General features: G+C 44.1%; 1 protein-coding gene across 1 annotated transcript in view; it reads left to right on the top strand.

Moving 5' to 3' along the window:
* GXYLT2 (glucoside xylosyltransferase 2) overlaps positions 1-22,859 on the top strand; it is a 91,445-nt gene that overhangs the window by 159 nt on the left and 68,427 nt on the right. The window contains exons 2-4 of the mRNA XM_044912746.1: positions 3,328-3,396; positions 9,375-9,439; positions 16,025-16,217. Coding sequence (XP_044768681.1) covers positions 3,328-3,396; positions 9,375-9,439; positions 16,025-16,217 — 327 coding nt within the window. The remainder of the gene's footprint in view (positions 1-3,327; positions 3,397-9,374; positions 9,440-16,024; positions 16,218-22,859) is intronic.

Here is a 22,859-nt window from a genome sequence, read left to right as displayed (position 1 = left end):
TGAATGCAGAACCTGATGCGGGGCTCGATCTCACAACCCTGAGATCACGACCTGAGTGGAAAGCAAGAGTCGGTTGCTTAACCAACTGCAGCACCCAGGTGCCTCCATACTATAAACTTGAGAAGGAAGTCACTGCCCAGCCCACACCTGGGGAGTGGGCAGTGATGCTCTCCTTCCAGTGGAAACAGTGGAATATCTATGTAAATTATTTGAAATTCTCCTGCATGGGAGATTTGATTCTTCTCCATTTGTTAATGTATTCAGTCATTATATCAGTATGGACCTATGGATTTATATTTATTTTATACTTTCAGTTACAATCCTGTATGACTATTGTATTGCTGGAATTGTTTCTTTATCGGCCATTAGGAGCTCTTACAGTTGGCTTTTATTTTTCTTTGACATACTCCGATCAATCTGTTTTTGTTTTTTGAGCACTTCCTTACTTTCTGGCCCTACAGGATGCTCCAGGCTCATCTTCTATATTTTCTGCTTCATTTTTTGAATCAGCCATTTTTTCAAGGAGCCCTGATTCCTCTTACTGGAGAATGGTATTAGGAACCAAGATTTGGGTATGAGGCGTGCTTGTTGCTACTGGGATGTCATTTCTTTTAGATCCTCACAGCTGACAGAGCAAAACGTATGTGTTTATACTAACTGGCATATTTACACATATAAATATTTCCACATGTAATCATCTCTCTCTGTGTTAAGCTAAACATTACTACCTGGACCATTGTAGATTCCTTGCCTTACCTGTTGGGGAGAGAGCATGTTTTTGTTTTCCCAAACCCCAGTTTTCTCCCATCTCATTGGCTTTCATTGGTTTAAATGCCTGTGGTATGGGGGAGGAACCGGGAAGGAGTGGAGGGGTATTTTCTAAGAGTGACAAATAACTAAGATCAGACATCAAAAAAAAAAAAAAAAAAAAGATTGACGTTGAACCAAGCAAGGCCCAGCCCCTAGTTAGAGATGAGACTGTGGCCGTCACACCACCTGGGGGAAGGTGAGGTGGTGGGTGTCATGATGGGCTCCTGATCTCTGTTGCTCCCAGCCCGCTGCAGTCTGTGGGTGAACCGCACCTCCAGGAGGTGGAGTAAGCCAGGCATGGTCGTCCCCCCTTCCTCCTTCATGGTGTAGGCTGGTGCATGCAGGACTAAAATATTCAATACCCTCATTTCTCTGGCAACAGGTACTGGTCCACAGGTGCTACCTGACCCACGTTGCCGGATCAGCCAGAAGGGAAGGACATATTTTATATTATTGGGCAAAAGATTCCGTATGCTAGATATGGTCATGGAAATAAATAGTCGCAGTTACTACTCTGATTCTTAGAGGACCAGCTTTAGGATGCAGCCATCGCTGTGAGCAGTAGAATAGAGAAAGTAGGAGAATTTGGATCCTTGAGGACATACTGAGCCCAAGAATCAACAAATCCTGATACCTGCCCTGTCTTGGGCGCTCCCGTTACATGCATTGGAGTTGAGGTGTCTGGTATTTTTCTCCAAAATCATCTTACCCAAACCGGATGGTTCTTTAAATCAAAATCTCACTGCTGTCAGTGGAGAGAAAGGGGAATGGTGGCGAGGGGACACATAGGAGAGGTGCATCAACCGCACCCTGGAACAGCCGTTAGGTGCCCTTAACCTTGTCCCAGGTGGCAGGGGATCCCCGGGTGGTGGCAGGGGATTCAAGATAGGTCCTTGGGCCAAATTAGACCGTCTCTTAGGGATTTAAAAATTGGATCAGAGACAGTTTAAGGGCAAACTGTTTCTAGTGGCAAAGATTAAGGTATGAAATTCAGGATTGACTACCATGTTTCCTGCATGTGGAGGAAGCTGGTCTGCATTGAGAGTATATGAACCCAATGTGAGAAGCAACACAAAGCCACTGGTGGGGCGGAGGGGCAGTGAGGTGGGGGGAGGCAGGTCCCGACGTTCCCAAGGCCAGCTTCTGCCCTTTGCTGGCTGGGCTGTTTCATCCCTTTCCTAGAATCCATGAACTGAGTTTCTTTCACTTACCACCACGGAGTTCTGACTAATTTGGGTATGTGGCACCTGCCTTTAACACCTTCACTAGGTTGAGTAAATAGTAGCTATATTGACACTGATCCCCCCTACTAACTCATAGGTGAGATTCTTTGGAAGAAAATTTGAAAACAAATTTGTTTTCCTCGGAAATACTTCTCTTCATGTTATCTCACTGCGAGAAAATAAAAGACAAAATATTGTATGTTATATATATATTTACCACCCTTTCAAATATTTTTTTAAAAACAAGAAAATAAGAGACTTTTGTGGAAGATGGAATTCATTTTGTGTTCTTTTCCAAATCTTCCCCAGCACTTGATTTATTTCAGATTCTGAAATTCTGAAAATTGCCCCCGGAAAGAGGAATTTCTTGACTTGATGCCTTTATTGGGACTCGGTGATTTTGTGTCAGCAAGGAGTGACTTTGGTATATTTGAAGGTGATGTTTTCATGTTTGCCCGTGCTCCGTCCCCTTGACCTCTTTTAGCAACACGATGGACTGAAATAGTCTAGTAGAAATTCATCATTGGTACAATTTAGAATCCAAGCTTTATGTAAGGAAGAGACAGTGGAGAAAACGTCATCCAAAATGTGACCCCTTTTCATGGGGGAAACTGAGGTCCAAAGAGATAAAATAATAATAATGTACATAAAGCACCTAGCACAGGGCTAGCTCATGGTGGTCACTCAGCAAATGATTCCCTGTCCGAGTCCTGTTCTTGTCCACTGTTGTTTATTAGTTAGGAACTGAATCGTGACTAGGCCCAGCTAACGAGCTGAATTAGTCCTCCTCAGTAAATCATGGCTTTCTCATAAGCTCAATGATAAAATGAAGTAACACAGGTAAAATCCTGGCACAGAATGTAGCATGCCAGAAACTCTCAGCAAACGTGAGCTGGGACTCAGATGCAGATTAGGGCAGGCTTTTCTAAGATTATGACTTGAGGAAATCAAAACTCAGCTTCCCTATATGATAACTAATACACCAGTGTTCTGATCCTCAGTAAAAGCTAAAGGAGTAGATGAGGGAGGACCATTGACTGCCTCTCGGGGACGTGGACTATGGTTCTGGAGAGCGTCAAGTTGGAATTGTGGCCCTCTCTAGCTCTGATGTCTACTTGAGGGCGGAGAGCTATGGTTTCCCAGCTCAGAAAAGTAGAGGGTGGGCGAAGAGTTCATGGGAATTAGGAAGTGTTCTCGGGGAACCCAAATGCAGAATTTTGTCCACAGACACTGCTATCTGGGGGTCTGCATCTCTGGTTGAGCTTGAAGATGCTCTGCGTTTTCCTCCTCCTAGTTTTGTGAGAATTACAAGGACCTCAGTTGTCTGACCGCCAGCCTTAAAGTAAGGAGCTTTGGTGTTCAGGTATCAGATTTTACCCCTCAGGGAGAATGCATTGTTAGAAATTGCTTTTAGAGGAAACACAAGAGAAGTCGGAAACATATTGGAAATTGGCACTTTAGAAGAAACATTTAGTTTAAAAAAATGTAGAAAAACTTCAAATCTGGCTTGCAGTAAGATAGAATACTGACTAAAGTACCATGCTTTTTGCTGCTCTGCCTGCCTGTTTTTGTCATGGAATTAAAATATTTAGAGAAAAATGAAGGCTTCTGGTACATTTCAGGTTAGCATTTAAAAATAATGATGGTGGTGGTAACAACTGATATTTAATGATGACGAAATATGTCACGATACGGGGCATCTGGGTGGCTCAGTCGTTAAGCGTCTGCCTTCGGCTCAGGTCATGACCCCAGGGTCCTGGGATCGAGCCCCACATCAGGTTCTCTGCTCGGCGGGGAGCCTGCTTCTCCCTCTCCCTCTTCTCCTCCCACCCCTGACTTGTACTCTCTCTCTCAAATAAATAAAATCTTTTTAAAAAATTAAGCCACAATACTGTATGAAGCGCTTCCCCATATTATTTCATTTCTTCCCTAACAACCTAAGAGGAAGGTACTATTATTGGATAGGTCAGAACACTTTCAGTTGCAAGAGAAAGAGTCTTAGCTCATCAGCTTATACCACTTAGTCATAAAAGGCAATTTACTGGCTCATAAAACTGGAAAGTGCAAAAGAGATAAGGATTCCATCGCAGGTGTATCCCAGATTTCTAGCTATCTTGCCTCCGCCTTCCATCTCTGCTGCCTTCTCTGTGGGCCACACCCTCACATGGGTGTTCTCCACATGAGAGTTCCAACAGATCTGGGCTTGCCTTCTCCTCCTTCAGTCACCGCTGAGGGAAAAACTTCATCCAACATGAGTACCAGGGCTACCTCTGTTGACCTGACATGGAGTACACCATATCCCATCGCTGATGGCCATGCATGGGGAGAGGATGGTTCAGCCCTTCCAAACCTCATGGACTGAGAACAGAAGAGGAATGGTTTCCCCAAAAGAAAATTGAGGCATTCTTACCAGAAACTCCTGGAAATGGATGCTGGTAAGAAACACTATAAAACCAAAAGCAGATGTCCACTATAATCAGTACGCCCATTTTACAGATGGGGAAACTGAGGGTTGGAAGTGGTTAAAGCATTTGCCCAAGATGGGGCAGCCAAGAGGCAGACCTAGAATTTGAAGCCAGGTCCGTGTGCTTCGAGAGCCAAATTGCTTACCACCATGCTGTACTGGGGAACAAATCTTGAAATTTGAGCTATCTGATTGCTTTCTATAATCCCTTTGAAGAGGATCCTTTAATTAAATCTTTTTTATCTGTGAAGATATTTCCTATTTGTAAGGGAAAATAGGTTATAAAAATTACCCCTTTAAAACAAGTTTTTTATATATTTACATATTTATAGACACACATCCACATACATTGGGTGTAACTCTGGAAGACTATACCCATTATACTAAAATGTTAACAGTGGTTATGGAATTGGAATTATGGTACCCACCTTTGGCTTGTCTGTATTTAAAATTTTTTTCTATGAGGAATGTATGCATTGCTTGTATAATTTATAAAATAAGTTAAAGTATATAAATTATCATAAAAATTAAAAATCCCTTCTTGCCTGAGGCCTTAGAGGATGGAAATTAGCTGGAGAGACCCATTTTTCCTCTCCTTCAGTTGGTCTTTCATGCTCTTTTTTGGGGTGATGAGCTAGAAGTGTCCACTTGCAGAATATGTAATCCTCATTCTTTTCCCTCGTATGTCACCAGGCATTTATTTCAAACTAGCACTGCTGGTTCATATTTTACAATCTCAATAACATCTTAATTTGAGAAGAAGAGAGAGATGGAGAAATAGAATCTCCTGTGTGTCAGGAACAATCATGAGGGGAACAAATGAAAAGAGAATTAGTCCAGGCAGCATCACAGAGTTAGAGGGAGAGGAGTATATATAAATACACTTGTGCATGATGTCAGCTAACGGTGAATGCATGGATTTTGAAGGTGCAGTTGGTAAAGGTGTGCACTGAGAGTCATGCCCAGGGAGGCTGTGAGTGCGGGGGAGGGGGGGTTAGGGGGTGGGGGGGCTAAAATCCAGTCCAGGCTCAGATCACTGAGCTGCGAGCCCTGAGTACAGATAAAGTGTTTATCTGCCCAGAGCAGGCTCCTTTTCTGAATCACTTGTGTGTGGCCCCAAACAGAGCATAATGATTAAAAGTGTGGGCTCTTAAGTCCAGCTCCCTGAGTTTGAATCCTTGCGCTGCCACTTACTAATCATAAAGCAGGTGTGTATGTCCAATAATGTCTCAAAGCAGACACGCATACAGATAGACACATAGACAAGATTGACCACTTCAGGCTTGGAACACCTACTACGTACTAGACCTAGACTTTGTTTAGGAACACAGCCATGTTTTTAAATATCATGATCCAAACTAAAAATATGCTATTCATAATTGAATGCACTTATCAAATAATTGTGTTATGCACTGTCCCCCCCCCCCCCAGCAGATTTTTGGCACTGGGTTGACACTATTCATATAATACCATGGCTGCAAGGCAAACGTCAGCTTCTCTGCCTATCTTGGAAGATTAATGGTACTTGATTTAACTCCAAACCATGGGTCATTAAAAGTGATTTAACTGTTAGCACAGTCCTTAGCGTCATGTCTGGGTTTCTAAAGTGAAGGCTCTACTCACAGCTCCTGCAGGGAAATTTTTTGTCAGGGGACGAATGTGTGCCCAGACCTGTGGTTTGCAGGGAACTTTATTTGTGCCTCTCGCTGTCAGCGCGTAGCATGGATCTAATTACCCATTACCAGACTCTCCTTCTAGAGGCTGAAGCAAGGTGTTTCTGTTTCTTTCTTTCTTTTTTTTTTTTTAAAGATTTTATTTATTTATTTGACAGAGAGAGAGAGAGCGAGAGCAGGAACACAAGCAGGGGGAGTGGGAGAGGGAGAAGCAGGCTTCCCGCTGCGCAGGGAGCCCGATGCGGGGCTTGATCCCAGGACCTTGGGATCATGACCTGAGCTGAAGGCAGATGCTTAACAACTGAGCCACCCAGGCGCCCCGGTGTTTCTGTTTCTAAACAGCTACTCTGGCCTCATCAACAGGCCTTCTGCAGGTTCCAATAACTATGGTTTCATCTGGTAGGATTCCACGTGGGAGGGAATCCATTCTTCCACCAGATGAGAGTATTCGATTTCTCAAGATTCATCTTCTACCATTTTTTCCCCAAAGATTTCTATGTTTCCTTCCCTGTTAAAATGAGTTACCAACAGCACTGTTTTAGACTCTGTTTTAAAGAGCGGGGATTTTCTGTTAAGCCTCCACTGCCTGCATGTATCACAGCATCAGGTTTACCTGAGTTAATTTAGCTTGTCAGTTACGGAGAAGCCCTGGTAAGAGGTAGCAGGAGACTGCAGAAAAGAGGGTCTGAGGAGAACCAGTTACTTACTTTAATAATTCAGTGTGTTTTGCAGTAATAGGCCACAAAGTAAATAGCACTACACATAAGAGCCGTATTTCATTATTTATTCACTCCAGAAATTGAAGTTTAATTAAGTCGCACTCTTGAGACTTTTAAGCGATGAAGGAGACGCCTCGTCTCGGACAGTGTGGGGCTGGTAAAGCTGCTTCTCCCTCTGAGCCTCTGATGAATATCATCTTCAGTTTGCACAGAGAGGGCTTGAGCCGGGACACTTGAGACAATGTTTTCCAAATGGCAGTCAATCCCACATCAGAGCCATCATTCTTATGATATGGCCACTACCAGTGTTAACTTGAAACATTAAAAAAAAAATCTTTGTTAAACATAAGTGCATTTATTTATTTAATCATAGCTTGATTGCAATACAATCCAAATACCCTTTCAAGATGTACAATACAGTGGTTTTTAGTTTATTTGCAGAGTTGTACAACCATTACCACACCGAATTTCAGAATATTTTCAGCGCCTGAAAGAAAGAAACCCTGTGCCCATTAAGCTGTCACTCCACATTTACCCTCTTCCCCAGTCCCTGGTGACCACTAATCTGCTTTATGTCTCTCTGGGTTTTCCTATTGTGGACTTTTCCTTTTTTTTTTAAGATTTTATTTATTTATTTGAGAGAGAGAGAGTGAGAGAGAGCATAAGAGGGGAGAGGGCCAGAGGGAGAGGCAGACTCCCTGCCGAGCAGGGAGCCCGATGCGGGGCTCGATCCCTGGACTCCGGGATCATGACCTGAGCCAGAGGCAGACGCCCAACCACTGAGCCACCCAGGTGCCCCTTGTGGACTTTTCCTATCTATGGAATCAGAAATATGTGGTCTTCTGTATTTTCACAAGGTTCACAATTTACCGTGTTTAAGGTTCATAGATGTTGTAACATGCATCAGCACTTCATTCCTTTAATGGATGAATGATTTTTCATTTTATGAGTATGCCACCTTTTATTTATCCATTCATCAGTTGGGGGACATTTGGGTTAGACTCTGGCTATTGTGACTAATGCTGCTATGAACGTTTGCGTTTAAGTTTATGTGCGGACATAGGTTTTCATTTCTCTTGTGTAGATACGTAGGAGCGGAATTGCCGGGTCCCGTGGTAGTTCTGTGTTTAACCAGAACTGTGGAACTGTTTTCCAAAGTGGCTGCACTCTTTTAAAATCCCACCAGCAACGTGTGAGGGTTCTAATTTCTCCACATTCTAAGTATATTTATTTTAGGGGAAACTTTCTATCACTGCCACAAATTGTTGGTGGTAACATAAATAGAAGGTAATCCTCAAATCCTACACTAAGAAGATGAAACAGTGTTGGTCATTTCTGACTTGGCTGTTGAAGCTTCTGTATCTGAGATCTGCTGTCTTTTTAGTTGAAAGGGAGGATCAGGTAACATTAGAAAGGTGTCCAAGACATGTTAGCACCAAGCTGAGACTTTCTTACTGACATTGTAGAGAAAGAACTGGGAATGGAATGGCTTTCTCACTCAGAGGCTCAAAGTGATTTGATGCGGTGTCTTAATGATAATTGCAGCTGAGACATCACCCTCTGGAACACGCAGAATTTGGAGGCACGGATGCCGTATGCAAGCCCGTCTCATCGTGTTTCAGCAGTCAGCTCTATAGTTATGTCATGCAAGTAACTCGGAGGTGGCAGGGGTCATGTTTGTTGTTTTTGGGGTTTTGTTTTTTCTCACGGTATGTGTTTTCTAACTCTTGGGTAAATTTCAGAAACTATCAAGGTTACTACATTCTTGGTAGGATAATAGCTATTCACCCAGGAATGTCATTTCTGGGAATGTAGTCGAAGGCCAAAAGAAAAGAAGAAAAAAAATCTGTTGGCTCACAGTTTAGTACCAGACTTTTTTTTTTTTTTTAATATGACAGAATAGTTGGAAACAACCAACAAAAGGGCAATGCTAATAAGCTCTGGTGTTTTCGTTGGATGGACTAGTAGTTAGCCAGTTACAATGATATGGCTTTGAAGACTTAAAAAGTAACAAGAAAAGTAAAAGAATCAGATGAAAAATATGGAATATGAGGATGTAGGGACACTATTAGTATAGCTGTAAAAATATGTGTTCAATGGAATATAGACCAGGACATAACATGCAAAGAAAGTTTTATAGGGCAAGATTTTTTTCCAGTTACCAACATTAATATTTCAATATATATGTTTTATACATATATATGTATATTTTTTTAGAAAGAGAGAGAGAGAGCATGTGCATGCAGGGGCAGAGAGAGAGGGAGAGAGAGAATCTCAAGCAGGCTCCACGCCCAGCTTGGAGCCCGAGAAAGAGCTCAGTCTCATGACCCTGAGATCATGACCTGAGCTGAAATCAAGTCAGACAGTTAAATGACTGAGCCACCCAGGCACCCCTGTTTTATTTTTTTAATTAGAAGCATACATTATATATTTTATTCTGATCTTTTTCTAAAGATAGAGATTTTGCTTGTTTATGTTGCCTTAGATTGATGGTATATACTGTGTCCTTGATATAAATTACATTGAAAGAATTTGTAATCACCAGCTGAGGTAAGTTTTTGGAAGGAAATAAGCAAAGACCATGACAAAGAATAAAAGGGAGGGTGCTCCTTCGACGAGGTGGTCAGGGAAGCTCATTCTGCTGTTCAAAAAGAAGGACGTGTCCATGCAAAGGGAAGAATATTCCAGGTGGAGGACACAGTTAAAAGTCCAGGACGTGGGTGCAGCACTGGGTGTCTCAGGTAGAAAGAAGGGACGGTGGTGGGTGCAGAAGTCCCCAGACTGAAGAGTCAGGAGGCAGGGAACATCTTCTAAACAGTGGTTGAAGTCCTGGAGAGTGCTGGGAGGAATTCTGTGAGCAAGGAGCTAAGCTCTTCATTGAGTTAAGAGCACTCTTGGGAAGCTGAGAGATGGTACCAACAAAGACAGAAGATAGAGTAGTTTTCATCCACAGATGTCACTATGAAGACACATCCCATGTCTAGGTGTGGCAGTGAAGAACAAGGAGGACACCAGCCCAGCTACTGTCCCGAGGCTCCTGGGGGAGGGGAGGAAGAGCAGCTTCCACATGGGGGTCTGCTGGGGAGGCGGCAACCTCACAAGGTAGCCATGTTTTCATTACGGCAAGACGTGAAGAGACTACCCTGAGGAAAGGCTGAGCATGGAGTGCGCTTTCCTGAGGGTGTGGGGGAAGATTTGGGGAGAGAAAGGAGAGGTGCTGTAGCCAAGAACTGTGGGTGATTGTGGTACAGCTGTATTAATAAGTAAACTCTAGGACCTCTCCCAAGACCCACTGATTAAGAATCTCTTGTGGCGTGGAGGTTTGCATATTAACAAGCACCTCCAATGACTGTGATGTGTGACCGGGGTAGGGAATCCCCTGCACTAGATGGTATCTGGTATCTAATTCAGCTACAAAACTGCAAGAGTGATGGGGCTTTGGATAAGGGCCCTAGCAGTGAGCAACAAGGAAGACATGGATTCAGTGAGCATTTCAAAGGCTGACTCAAAGTGAGAATATGAGAGAGGTGGAGCTAGTCAAAGGGGATTGGAAACTTTTTTTTTTTTAAAGATTTTATTCATTTATTTGACAGAGAGAGAGAACAAGTAGGCAGAGAGGCAGGCAGAGGGAGAGGGAGAAGCAGGCTTCCCGCTGAGCAGGGAGCCCAATGCGGGGCTCGATCCCTGGACCCCGGGATCATGACCTGAGCCGAAGGCAGCGGCTTAACCGACTGAGCCACCCAGATGCTCCTGGAAACATTTTTAAGCCCTACCTTAGGACTCTTTTTTGATTGCTAAGCTGTAAGTTTGTTTCCATGTGGCTTCAGCAAAAGGAAATGTGCCGGCTTAAAAATTGAACTGTCTGGGGGCGCCTGGGTGGCTCATTCAGTTAAGTGTCTGACTCTTGATCTTGGCTCAGGTCATGATCTCAGGGTTGTGAGATCGAGCCCCACGCTGGGCTCCACACCCAGTGGAGCTTAAGATTTTTCTCTCTCCGTCTCCCTCTGCCCCCCCTCCTACTTGTGCTCACTCTCTTTCTCTCTAAAAAAAAAAAAAAAAAAAAAATGAAACGGTCCTCAGTTATGGTCAGGTGCACCTGGATACACGTGCTTAAGTAGGGCCAGCAAAGATGTGACCTGCCGTCTTTGGGCTCTGCTTTCTGCTGTGTTGACTCCCATTCAGGCTCTACCAGTATGGTGGCCAAGATGGTTACCATCAGTCCCAGCCTTAACTGGAAGCTTCTCAAAATCCTGGACAGCAAGTGTCCGCTTCAGTCCCCTTTTATAAAGTATAAATAAGAATAGTTAACCATCAGTCTGAGCAGTGCTACAATTGCCCACTGCCCATTCCCTTCCCAAACTCTGTCATTCAAGGGGTTAAGGAGTTTTAGGTTCATGGACTGGACTTTCCCTTGATCCTCGAAGGGTCTCAAGTGACATTTGAGTGGCGCTGTGTGTGCCGTCGGTAGGAGTGGGTGAAAGGCACACCATTTCAGTGCCCTTAAACTCGATTATTCATTTTGATCACAACACAAATGCTTACTACCTGAAGCCTGAGATTTTGAATGTAATGTGAGAGGTAATAGAGGGGGAGCAGAAAAGGTCTCATTAAATCCCAACCACTGATACTTGAACTGCCATCAGGAGAGGCCTTTATTTTTCTTTTTTAATACCTGTCACCAGACACCAAGGAAGATTGCAGTCCCCAGCCCCTGCTTTTTGTGCTGTGCAGTCCCAAATCACGGAAACCTGCAGAGAAGTAGCTTGCTATGCTGCAGAGGAGTGCAAGCTCTTTTTAATTAAAAAAAAAAAAAAAGTTTTTGGGCCCCTGAGTGGCTCAACCAGTTCAGTGTCTGACTCTTGGTTTTGGCTCAAGTCATGATCTCAGGGTCATGAGATTGAGCCCCGCGTCAGCTCCGCTCAGGGCGGAGTCTACTTGAGATTCTCTCCCTCTCCCTCCGCCTCTGCTCCTCCCCTTGCTCACTAAAGCACACATGCCCACGCACGCATGTACTCTCTCTCTCAAATAAAATCTTAAAAAAAAAAAGTCGTCAAATAGTTTGGGCATACAAAAAATACAGATAATAACATAATGAATTTCTGTGTACCTGGCACTCATCTTAAGAAATAAAAATTTAAATCCCCAGAAATAACCACTATCCTGCATTTGATGTTTATCATCCTCGTGCACGTTTACTTTTACTACATAACTCTGTGAACAACATGCAGTGCTATTTTGCTTGTTTTTAAGTTTCATCTAAATGGTATCATTCTATGGGGCGCCTGGGTGACTCAGTTGGTTAAGCGTCTGCCTTCGGCTCAGGTCATGATCCCGGGGTCCTGGGATCGAGTCCTGCATCAGGCTCCCTGCTCCGCGGGGAGCCTGCTTCTCCCTCTCCCTCTGTCTTCCAGGTCGTGCTCACTCTCTATCTCAATAAATAAATAAAATCTTAAAAAAAATTAAATGGTATCATTCTGTTGCTATCCTTCTGCGAGTTGCTCTTTTCTTCTTTGACCTTATGTTGATATTTGATATTCTGGTTTGTTCATTTTCACTGCCATGTAGTATTCCTCTTAAACATATTGCCTATGTTCATGATTCACCTATGTATGGACAGCAAAGCTATTTCCGGTTCTTCACTATTATAAACAGGGCTGCTGTGAGCATTCTTGAATGGGTCTTGTGCAAATGTGCAAGGATTTTTTCAGGTTATATATGTAGGCATAGAACTGGAGGGCTGGAGGGTGTCATGCCTCTTCATTCCTGCTAGATGTTACCAAATGGCTATCCAAAATGTTTGGGTTAACTTACACTGCCCCTGGCTATTTCTTTCTTTCTTTTGTTTAAGGCAGGGAGGGGCAGAGGGAGATGGGAAGAGAGAGAATCTTCAGCAGGCTCCACGCCCAGCACAGAGATCTCACAACCCTGAGATCATGACCTGAGTGGAAATCAAGAGTTGGACGCTTAGCTGCCTGAGCCACCCAGGTGCCCCACCCCTGGCTATTTCTGAGCTGTTCCCTGCCTTCATATCTACTCTGGAGCTTGGAATGGGTCAGCTTTTATTTTATTCCTTAAGTTTTGCCAATCCGAAAATAAAATGGAGTCCCTTTACTGTTTTAAAATTAGTATTTTCCGGGGCACCTGGGTGGCTCAGTCAGTTAAGTGACCGCCTTCGGCTCAGGTCATGATCCCAGAGTCCTGGGACCAAGTCCCGCATTGAGCCTTGCATCGGGCTCCCTGCTCCGCAGGAAGCCTTCTTCTCCCTCTCCCTCTGCTGCTCCCCCTTCTTGTGCTCTCTCTCTCTCTGTCAAATAAGTAAATAAATAAAATCTTAAAAAAAAATTAGTATTTTCCTGATTACTAAGGTTAAAGCTTTTTCATGTAGAAGCCAAATAGGTAAAGCTAAACTGGGCAAAATTATTTGGGACAGGGCAGTGGTTCGTATTTAAGATATCTGTGCTATTGCATTGATTGTGTTGGTACCTTTGGATGATTCCAGTGTTCCTAAATTTTGAGCATAATTTTAGGCAAACAAGTTTGCATGAAATCTCTTTTGTAGCATGTTTTGTCCAGTCTTTTGCCTTTTTTTTTTTTTCTTTTTTACTTGACTGTGATTTTAGCGTTAACTGTGACACATCCTTCCCATTGTTTTACATAAGTTAGTTGGGAACTGGTTTTATTTTTATTTATTTATTTATTTATTTAAAGATTTTATTTATTTATTTGACAGAGAGAGACACAGCGAGAGAGGGAACACAAGCAGGGGGAGTGGGAGAGGGAGAAGCAGGCTCCCTGCAGAGCAGGGAGCCCGATGCGGGACTTGATCCCAGGACCCTGGGATCATGACCCGAGCTGAAGGCAGTCGCTTAACCAACTGAGCAACCCAGGCTCCCTGGGAACTGGTTTTAATGGTGGGTCCGAAAACTCGCCCACAGAGCTGAGGAAGAGAAGACATCTGAGTCCGTTCAGCAGGGGTCTTTGAATTTACCAGGCATGATCCTGTTTTAGTACCTTTGCTCTAACTGTCTCCTCTGCCTGGAATGCTCCTCACCCAGAAATGCACATGACTCACTTCCTCACCTCCTTCAAGTTGTCATCAGATTTCACCATCTCAGTGAGGACTTTCCCAACTCGGCACTGTATAAAAATATCTACCAGCCCAACAGCCACTGCTGCATCCCTCTCTGCTCAAGGGTGTATTTCCTTCTTAGCCCCTATCACTGGTTAACTTTCTATGTAAGTTACTAAGTTACTGCTACTTCTTTCTTTGTCTTTCGCCTGCCACCCTTAGAATACAGAAGGGCAGGCATCTTGGTCTGTTTCATTCACTGCTGTCTTCAGGTACCTAGAACAGTGCAAGGCATAGTCCTCCATATAGATTTGTTGATTAATACATGGTCTAAAGTAAGCAGGAAAAAGACAGCGGAGGAGAGCATTTCTGAGAGAGAGACACAGAGAGAGAGAGAGAGGGACAGAGAGAGAGACAGATGAGTGCCAAGACCTGGAGACAACCCAGCAGTCTGTTGACCAGAAACAAAAATGGATGGAGAGTAGGAGTATGTGTGACTATGGCTATGATTATGAATGGCTGTCCCCCGAGGCTGGGGATGCTGGAGGCAGTTACAAGAAATGTAAATAGCAGCCATGATCATCAGTTTGGACTCAATCTTGAGGGCAGCCAGGAGCCCTTACATTTATTTTAACCAAAAGAATAACACATTCCTGTTTGCATTTTAGAAGAACGTCACTCTGGTGCCAACAAGAAGAAATCAGAGGGTGGGAGTTAAAGGATAAGACTGGAGGCATGTGGCCCATCTAGAGAGCTGTCACAGTGGTTGAGGTGAAAGAAGCTGGTGGCCTCATCGGGTAGCAGCAGGGGAATGAAGAGAAGTGGATGACAACTTCAGGAGATACTTAGGACATCTCTAAGTGCTGTTCTGTGATCTGTGAAATCAGTGGAATCTGAGTATCTCTTGCGTCTGAGCTTCGCTGAGCTTCCACTGAGCACGCTCTTAAGTAATCAAATTGGAAAGCTGTCCGACGTGCTCCACCCACATCTTCACCTCTCTTCCTGGTGAAAGAAATCTGGAGCAAGACTGCCATTATTCAACAGAGCAGCGGGTAATGGAGCAGTGCGCTGACTGGACTGGAAGGTTTTGGAAGGACGGTAGCATTCCATGTCCAAGTTTCCCTGGCCTCCAAGTCTTTTGTGCAAGTAAATTAGTTTCATTCGTCTCAGGGCACCTTTTCCAGGCCAACTCCTTCCAACTTGCCTGCGAATGTCTCTCAGTGGTGTGTTTGAGGCTTGGCTACGTCTCCTTGTCTGGAACAAATCTTTTATTGCGAGGAAATAGCTGGATGATGATTCTGGACTCTTGGACCCTATTTCCCTCTCAGCTGTTGACTCAGTATTTAATACCTTGGTCATTTTCAGCTTAACCTGCCTCCTCTCCTGCCTGTTTCTCATTAATACGACTCACATACTGGAAGCCGAATTTCAAACCTACCACCTCAGCAAGTTTGAGTGAGACAGTTAGGATTAACACCTGTTTCTCAAGACTCTCCAAAGATGTGATGGAGGCACATACGTTATTTTCTCTGCTCACCTCCCAGACTCGCATGATTTTCCTTTGGTGTGGTGGTCATGCATTCCACCGCAACCTAAAACCATCCAGATGATGGGAATATCATGTTGCTCGTTTCACATGGGAAAGCCACAACCCACCCTCGTCTTGTCCATGTTGCATTCAAATCTAATTTGCGTGGCCCGTGTGAGTGTGAGCAGCACAGCCCCTGTGTCAGCTGCTGGAAATTTAGCAGTGCTATTTCCAAACACGGGCCATCCGGCAGCCAGCAGGCGCTCGACAGCTGAGTGGGGCAGAAAAAGTCTCAGACACCTATGGCCGTCCAAACAGTGACTCATGCTGCTATTGCCAGGATAAATATGGGAATAAATGGTATTTTTCTCTAAGCAGGGAGAATTGTCAAAATGCTTATCACTTTATAAAATATAACAGATTGTGCCTGTTCATGTTTTGAAATGTTCCAACCATTCACTAGCTGGGTGTGTGTGTGTGTGTGTGTTTAAATTTTATGAGTTTATTAATAGCTTTAACTTGTTTTGCTTCTTCCTAGGAGGCCTGGAGAACTCAGGAGTTTTCAGGCCGTGCTGCCTCCGGAGCTCTGGATCCACTTGGCCGTGGTGGCCTGTGGCAATCGGCTGGAGGAGACCCTGGTCATGCTCAAATCCGCCATACTCTTTAGCCACAGGAAGATCCAATTCCACATCTTCACGGAAGACTCTCTGAAGCCTGAGTTTGATAAGCAGGTGAATTTGTGGAAATGGTGGTGCCACAGTTATGGAGTGCGCGGGCAGACTGCATTGTGGGAGATGCGTATCCCCTTCACTAATGTGATTCACTAATTTTCGCGGCGGACTCTGCCGTGTGACCATGCGCTTGACTCTGAGCCTTGCTGTTCTCATGGGTCATTTAGGGATACTTACACCTACCTTACAGAGATAGTATAAGGGTTCTATGAGATGATACACTTGAAGCACTTGACCCGGGGCTTGAGCCCTCTGGTGTAATTACATGGCTCTCGTGTAGGGACCAGGTAGCTGTCTACAAATTCTCTTTATATAGGTTTTTTGAATGACAAGTAATAAATGTTCATTAAAATAAATTCAAATGATACAGATTTCATACATTAAAAGGTAGGAATCCTTGGTACCCTCAGTCCCACACAAGAAACTATCAGAGTTAGCAATTTTGAGTTACTCTTTCATATTTTTTTCAAATACAGGTGTGTGTTTGTGTGTGTGTTTTTCTGTGTGGATGTATGTATATGTGTGTAAATGTATATTTGTATGTATGTATAAATATATACCTCTATAGCACATACAGTTGTACATGCCCAGATTAACATGTATTTCTTTTTTTTTTTTTAAAGACTTTATTTATTTATTTATTTGAGAGAGAGAATGAGATAGAGCATGAGAGGGGGGAGGGTCAGAGGGAGAAGCAGACTCCCTGCTGAGCAGGGGGCCCGATGCGGGACTCGATCCCGGGACTCCAGGATCATGACCTGAGCCGAAGGCAGTTGCTTAGCCAGCTGAGCCAGGTGCCCTAACATGTATTTCTTTTAAAGATTTTTTTAAAATTTATTTGAGAGAGAGAATGAGAACACAAGCAGGGGGTAGGAGCTGAAGGAGAGGGAGAAGAAGGCTCCCAGCTGAGCAGAGAGCCTCACATGGGGCTCCATCCCAGGACCCCAGGATCATGACCCGAGCCGAAGGCAGACACTTAACTGGCTGAGCCACCCAGGTGCCCCTGTATTTCTTTTATAAAATCAAGTTTATTCTCTATGTGTCGTACTGGGACTTGCTTTTCCTCCCTTAAAACCATATTATCAGCATCGTTCCAGGTCAGGACTCAGACATTCTTACCTCGTCTTTTCTGGTGACTGTATAGTATTTTATTATGTGTCTGGATCCCTGTTGAGTTGACTATTCCTATACTGAGGAACAAGTACTGATTTTTTTGTCAGTACAGGAGGAGAGCTTTGGAAGTACCTCTTCTCTCCAGTCTGGGTACGAGTGTGCCTTTGCAGACCAAGCTTTGCTTTGTCTTGGATATTTGCTCTTGTGGTAGGGCCTTGCGTGCTGGTAGAGCAAGAAGTGGTTCATTTTGTATCCACGGACTTGGGTCAGCAGACCGCCTCCTGGCCCCAGGCTGGCTACGCTAATGAGAAAGGCCAAAGAAGCCTATTGGGCAGAGAAAGGTTGCTAACAGAAAGCTAGAAAACGGGTTATGTTTCCTAAAGAAAAATATCCCCATGACTTTGTCACCAGGAGAGGCCAGCTTGTCTAAAAGCTTTGAAATTGATTGGAAAATGCCTTGAAAAAAGATCCAAGTCACGGGAAAGGGAAGAGATTGGCACACGCATGGTTTGTTGTTCCGGAGCTGTGGTGAAAGGGGATGATGATGACAATTACCATTGATCAAGGGCTTCTGATTTATGACTTACCCCTCCTTAACCCCCACCTGAAGGCAGCAATCATGTCCCTCTTTTGCAAAGAGTTTTAGCGATTTGCTCATCAGGTGTCGGTTCAAGGTCACAGCCTCAAACCTCCATGAGCTCAACCAGTGTACATACTACCTCTCCAACTAGTAGGTAGAAGACTCATCTGCTGCCCTGTATGCTTGCTGCCGGATCTCAGGCAAACCTTGTGGCCTCTCAGAGCTTCAGTTTCCCTGTCTGTAACCTGAAGCAAGCAACACTGATAAAAGAGCTAAGGTATCTGGAATCAGGATAGGCTAGGTCAGGCTGCCTTAACACCTCCAAAAAAGCTCAGAGACTTTCCACGTGCCTACTGCTTGTCTCACACAGGCACTTAGGTCTGGGACTGAAGATGACAAAGACTATTCATGCTTTTTTTTTTTTTTTAAGTTTATTTATTGTTTTTGGTAATCTCTACACCCAACATGGGGTTTGAGATCAAGACCCTGAGGTCAAGAGTTGCATGCTCTTTCGGTCCAGCCAGCCAGGCGCCCCAAGACTATTCATGCTTTGAGTTGCACCTGCTGGAACACTTGGCCTCTAAAGTTCTTGGGATGCCATGCAGGAAAGAGAGACACAAGGGATCACGACTGTGCATTTCACTCCCTCAACTTGACAGTGACATGAGTCTTTTCCACTCACATTGAGCTGTCCAGAAGCAGTCACAAGGCTCACCCAACGGCAAGGGGCTGGGAAGTGCTCGGTGTGCAAAAAGGGAGGAAACTGGCTGTGGACAAATTCTAGCACTGTCTTGCACAGTATCCATCTAACAAGTATTTATTGAGTACCCACTGGGTGCTAGAGGCTGGGACATGAGGATGGAGCAGAACAAAATAGAACTGAACTTAAAGAAGGTGAGGGGAAAGAAGGTGTGGCCCCACCTTCTGTTATTCACACCCTACTGTACTTCCCTACTTCACTGCCCCAAGCGTTGGCCTGTGTGACCAACAGCATAGGGAAGATACGATGCTGTGTCAGTTCTGAGATCCCGTTTAAAAAGGCACCATGCTTCCTATCTTGTCTGCACTCACTTTCTTGCCTGGATCACCTGCTGGGGGATAAGCCACTTTCATGTCAGAGCAGCCCTCGGAGAGATCTACGTGGTGAGGAATCGGGGCTTCTTGTGACACTCACGTGAGGGAGCTCGGAGACGGAACCTCCTGCCCCACCAAGCCTTCAGATGACTGTAGCCCCAGCCAGTAGTTGGACTATACCCTCGTGAGAGGCCCTGAGCCAGAACAACCCAGCTTGCATATTTTTGACCCTAAGAAACTACATGAGAGAATACGTTTTTGTGGTTTTGAGCCACTGAGTTTTGGGGATAACTTGTTAAAAGGTAATAGCTAATACATATGCATCTATATACATCATATGTATGCATGTACAAAATAGAGTATGCTACATGTAATGTTCACGTGACATTTGAGGCTAGGGCATAGAAAGAATATAGCTTCTGCCCGGCTTTCTTGGGATGCCTGCCCCAGGAACCTGGCCAGCATGTGGTGAGGAAGCCCACACTAGCCCATATGGAGAGATTGTGTGGAGAGACCCACTCAGAGAAGAGCTGAGGTCCCCAGCCCATAGCTGGCCTCAATTGCCAGATGTGTGAATGGACTAGCATTCAGATGATTCCAGCCTCCAGCCTTCAAAGCTTCTTGCCGGGGCCCCAGACATCATGCAACAGTGTAAGCCGCCCCTTCTGTGCCTTGTCCGAATTCCTGATCCATGGAATCTGTGAGCATTATAGATGGGTTTTTTTTTCTTTCAGATTTTATTTATTTATTTGACAGAGAGAGACACAGCGAGAGAGGGAACACAAGTAGGGAGAGTGGGAGAGGGAGAAGCAGGCTTCCCGTGGAGCAGGGAGCCCGATGCGGGGCTCGATCCCAGGACCCTGGGATCATGACCTGAGCTGAAGGCAGATGCTTAACGACTGAGCCACCCAGGCGCCCCTAGATGGTCATTTTAACACTAAGTTTGGGAGTAATTTTCTGTGAGCCGTGGTAATTGGTACATTATAAGTTGGGAACTAAATTGTGTGGGAAAATCATTGAATTTGAAAAATCATTTGAATTGCTCTGGTGACTTTATCCCTGTGATGGCTCCTTTCCTCGGGTCTTTGTTAGACCAGTGGAGCTCAACTAACAAAGGAAACTGTATTAGGGTGTTAAAAGACAGGCAGGGCATCTGACCTCATCCCTTTCTTTTCCGTGCAGGGATTATAAGTGTAAAGTTTAGATATAAAACCTTGTCTCTTATGGAAGTCACAGAGCTTTCCTCCGTCTCAACCGTTTCAGTGGAAGGGATCCTTGCTCTGTTATTGCAGAGCAGACTTGTGAGGCTGAATCACGTGATCTCTTTATTCTTTCATTCCACGGAGATTCTTTGGAACATCTCCTGTACCTTGTTAGCCCTCAAGTAGTAGGGTGGCAGCAGCAGGTTTGTGTGTAACCCCAGGAGATGCTGGTATGGAGACGCAGGGTCGGCCATCCTTCGTGAGGGTCTCACTTCCAACACTGAGGCATTGTGGGAATATCCAGTTTCTTTTTTTTTTTTTTAAGATTTTATTTATTTATTTGACAGAGAGAGACACAGCAAGAGAGGGAACACAAGCAGGGGGAGTGGGAGAGGGAGAAGCAGGCTTCCCGCGGAGCAGGGAGCCCGATGTGGGACCCTGGGATCATGACCTGAGCTGGAGGCAGATGCTTAACCAGCTGAGCCACCCAGGTGCCCCAGAATATCCAGTTTCTTGTGATAACTTCCTGTGAAGCTCAAGGCCACATATCTCAGGATAAAAACAAAACAACATGCCAGTTGACCTCATGATTCCTCTGGAAACTGCTTTATGGGTGAATTCTACTCTATTGAAGTAGAATTTTTTTTTTTTAATTTTTAAACCATGTAAGTACAATATGTCTGGAGCTATTTACCAAGTATAATGTAGATATTTAATATTTTGGAGTCTCATTTATTTTTGTCATCTCTCAATATAGGAGCTGAAAATGCCAGCTGGTTGATTTCCTAGCTGCTCCTGGCAGCTCGGGAATCAGACATGTGCTTTAGGTTTGGCGCATCTATCAGGAAAAACTGGGACACTGAAGGGGGCGGGGATAACCACCAATCCATTCTGGTGATGGGTGGGTCCAGGAGGATGGCAACACCCTGTGTGAGTGTGTATGTGTGTGTGTGTGTGTCCTCTGCCACAGGAAGAGGTGTCGAGAACTTCCAGTGCCTGGAGCTGGTATACTATTCAAATACATGCATTGAAACAAATGTAAATGGACTGAACATTCCAGTTAAAAAGACACAGATTGGCAAAGGTAGATAAACCCTTCTAGAAGATCAAAGAGTCAAGGAAACCAACAGACCAAGGGACCTTCCCATTCTCCTTCCAGGGCTGATTTTGGGCTGATGTGGCAAGGCACAGTTGGACTCAGCATCTGCCCCTGGTGTCCATTCTGATGGGTCAGTGTTGTCACACTGAGTGTTTATGGCCAGAGTCAGTTCTGATGAGTCAGTGCAGTGTGCTGGTGTTTTTGCCTGGCATGGGTTCTGATCGGTCAGTGGCCCTCAGAAACCACTTATCAAATACTTTGTCACTCCTCCTCTTTCTCCTTCTGAGATTTCTCTCTCATATATCCATCTCAAAGTTGTAAATTTAAAGCATGATCAGTGGTATGTTTCTTCAAACATTTTTATGTGACTGTATAAGCAATATATGTACATTGTAAAAAAAAAAGTCAAAAGATTATAAATTAAACAAATCAACCATCCTAATGGTCAGGGAGAGCAATCTTGGTAGATTTACTTATATTCCTTTTCTTTTCATATCAACATCAGAAATGGGATCATCTTCTATATTCCCTTTTATATCACTGAGTTTTGTATTACTGAATTTCTTCTAAAACTGGGGTTGTCCAGCTTTTTCTGTAAAAGACCAGACAATAGCTTTTTTAGGCTTCGCAGGCTGTGTGGTCTTGTAGCTATTCAACTCTTACATTCAGTGTAAAAGCTGCCATAGAAATATGTACACAATTAGGTGTGACAGTGTTCCGATAAAACTTTTATTTATGGACACTAAAATTCAAATCTCATGTGACTCCCACATGTCACAAAATATTACTCTTGTTTTTACTTTTTTCAGCTATTTAAAAGTGTCTAATCATTCTTGGCTTGTGTGCTTTTTGTAGCCAGCTGGATTTGGTCCTTGTCCTACCAACGGTTTGCAAACCCTTACTGTAAGATGTTGTCGCTAGTTCCTGCATGATATTCTCTTATGTAGACATACCCCGGAGCTTATTTAACCAAACTGCTATTTAGGTTGTTTCCAACTTTGCTCTGTTACCGACAACATTATGATAAACTACCTTGTCATAAATATGAATGGACTTTGGGAATTTTTTCTTAGAAGTAGAACTATTGTGTCAATAGGGAAACATTAACTCAAAAACTTAAGAAGATACACAGATGGCAGATAAGCATAAGAAAGGAGGCTCAACATCTCTGCATACGTCATTGGGGAACTGCAAAGGAAAACAATGAGATACCACCACACACCTATTAGAATGGCTAAAACCCACAACACTGACAATACAAAAATGCTGCCAATGATGTGCAGCAACAGAACATCTCACTCATTGCTGGTGGGAATGCAAGATGGTACAGCCACTTTGGAGAGCGTTTTGACACTTTCTTAGAAAGCTAAATGTGGACTGACCGTACCATCCAGCAGTCGCACTCTTTGGTATTTACCTAGATGAACTTAAAATTGTCCGCACAAAATCCTGCACATGAATGTTTATATCAGCTTTATTTGTAATCACCCCAAACTGCAAGCAACCAAGATACGCTTCTATGGGTAAATGTATAAACAAACCGTTGTATATCCATACAATGGAATATTATTCGG

The sequence above is a fragment of the Neomonachus schauinslandi genome, chromosome 1 (genome assembly GCF_002201575.2).
Source record: "Neomonachus schauinslandi chromosome 1, ASM220157v2, whole genome shotgun sequence".
In the NCBI taxonomy this organism is placed as follows: Eukaryota; Metazoa; Chordata; class Mammalia; order Carnivora; family Phocidae; genus Neomonachus; species Neomonachus schauinslandi.
Note: the sequence above shows the minus strand (reverse complement) of the source record. Positions and strands in the feature narration are given on the sequence as shown.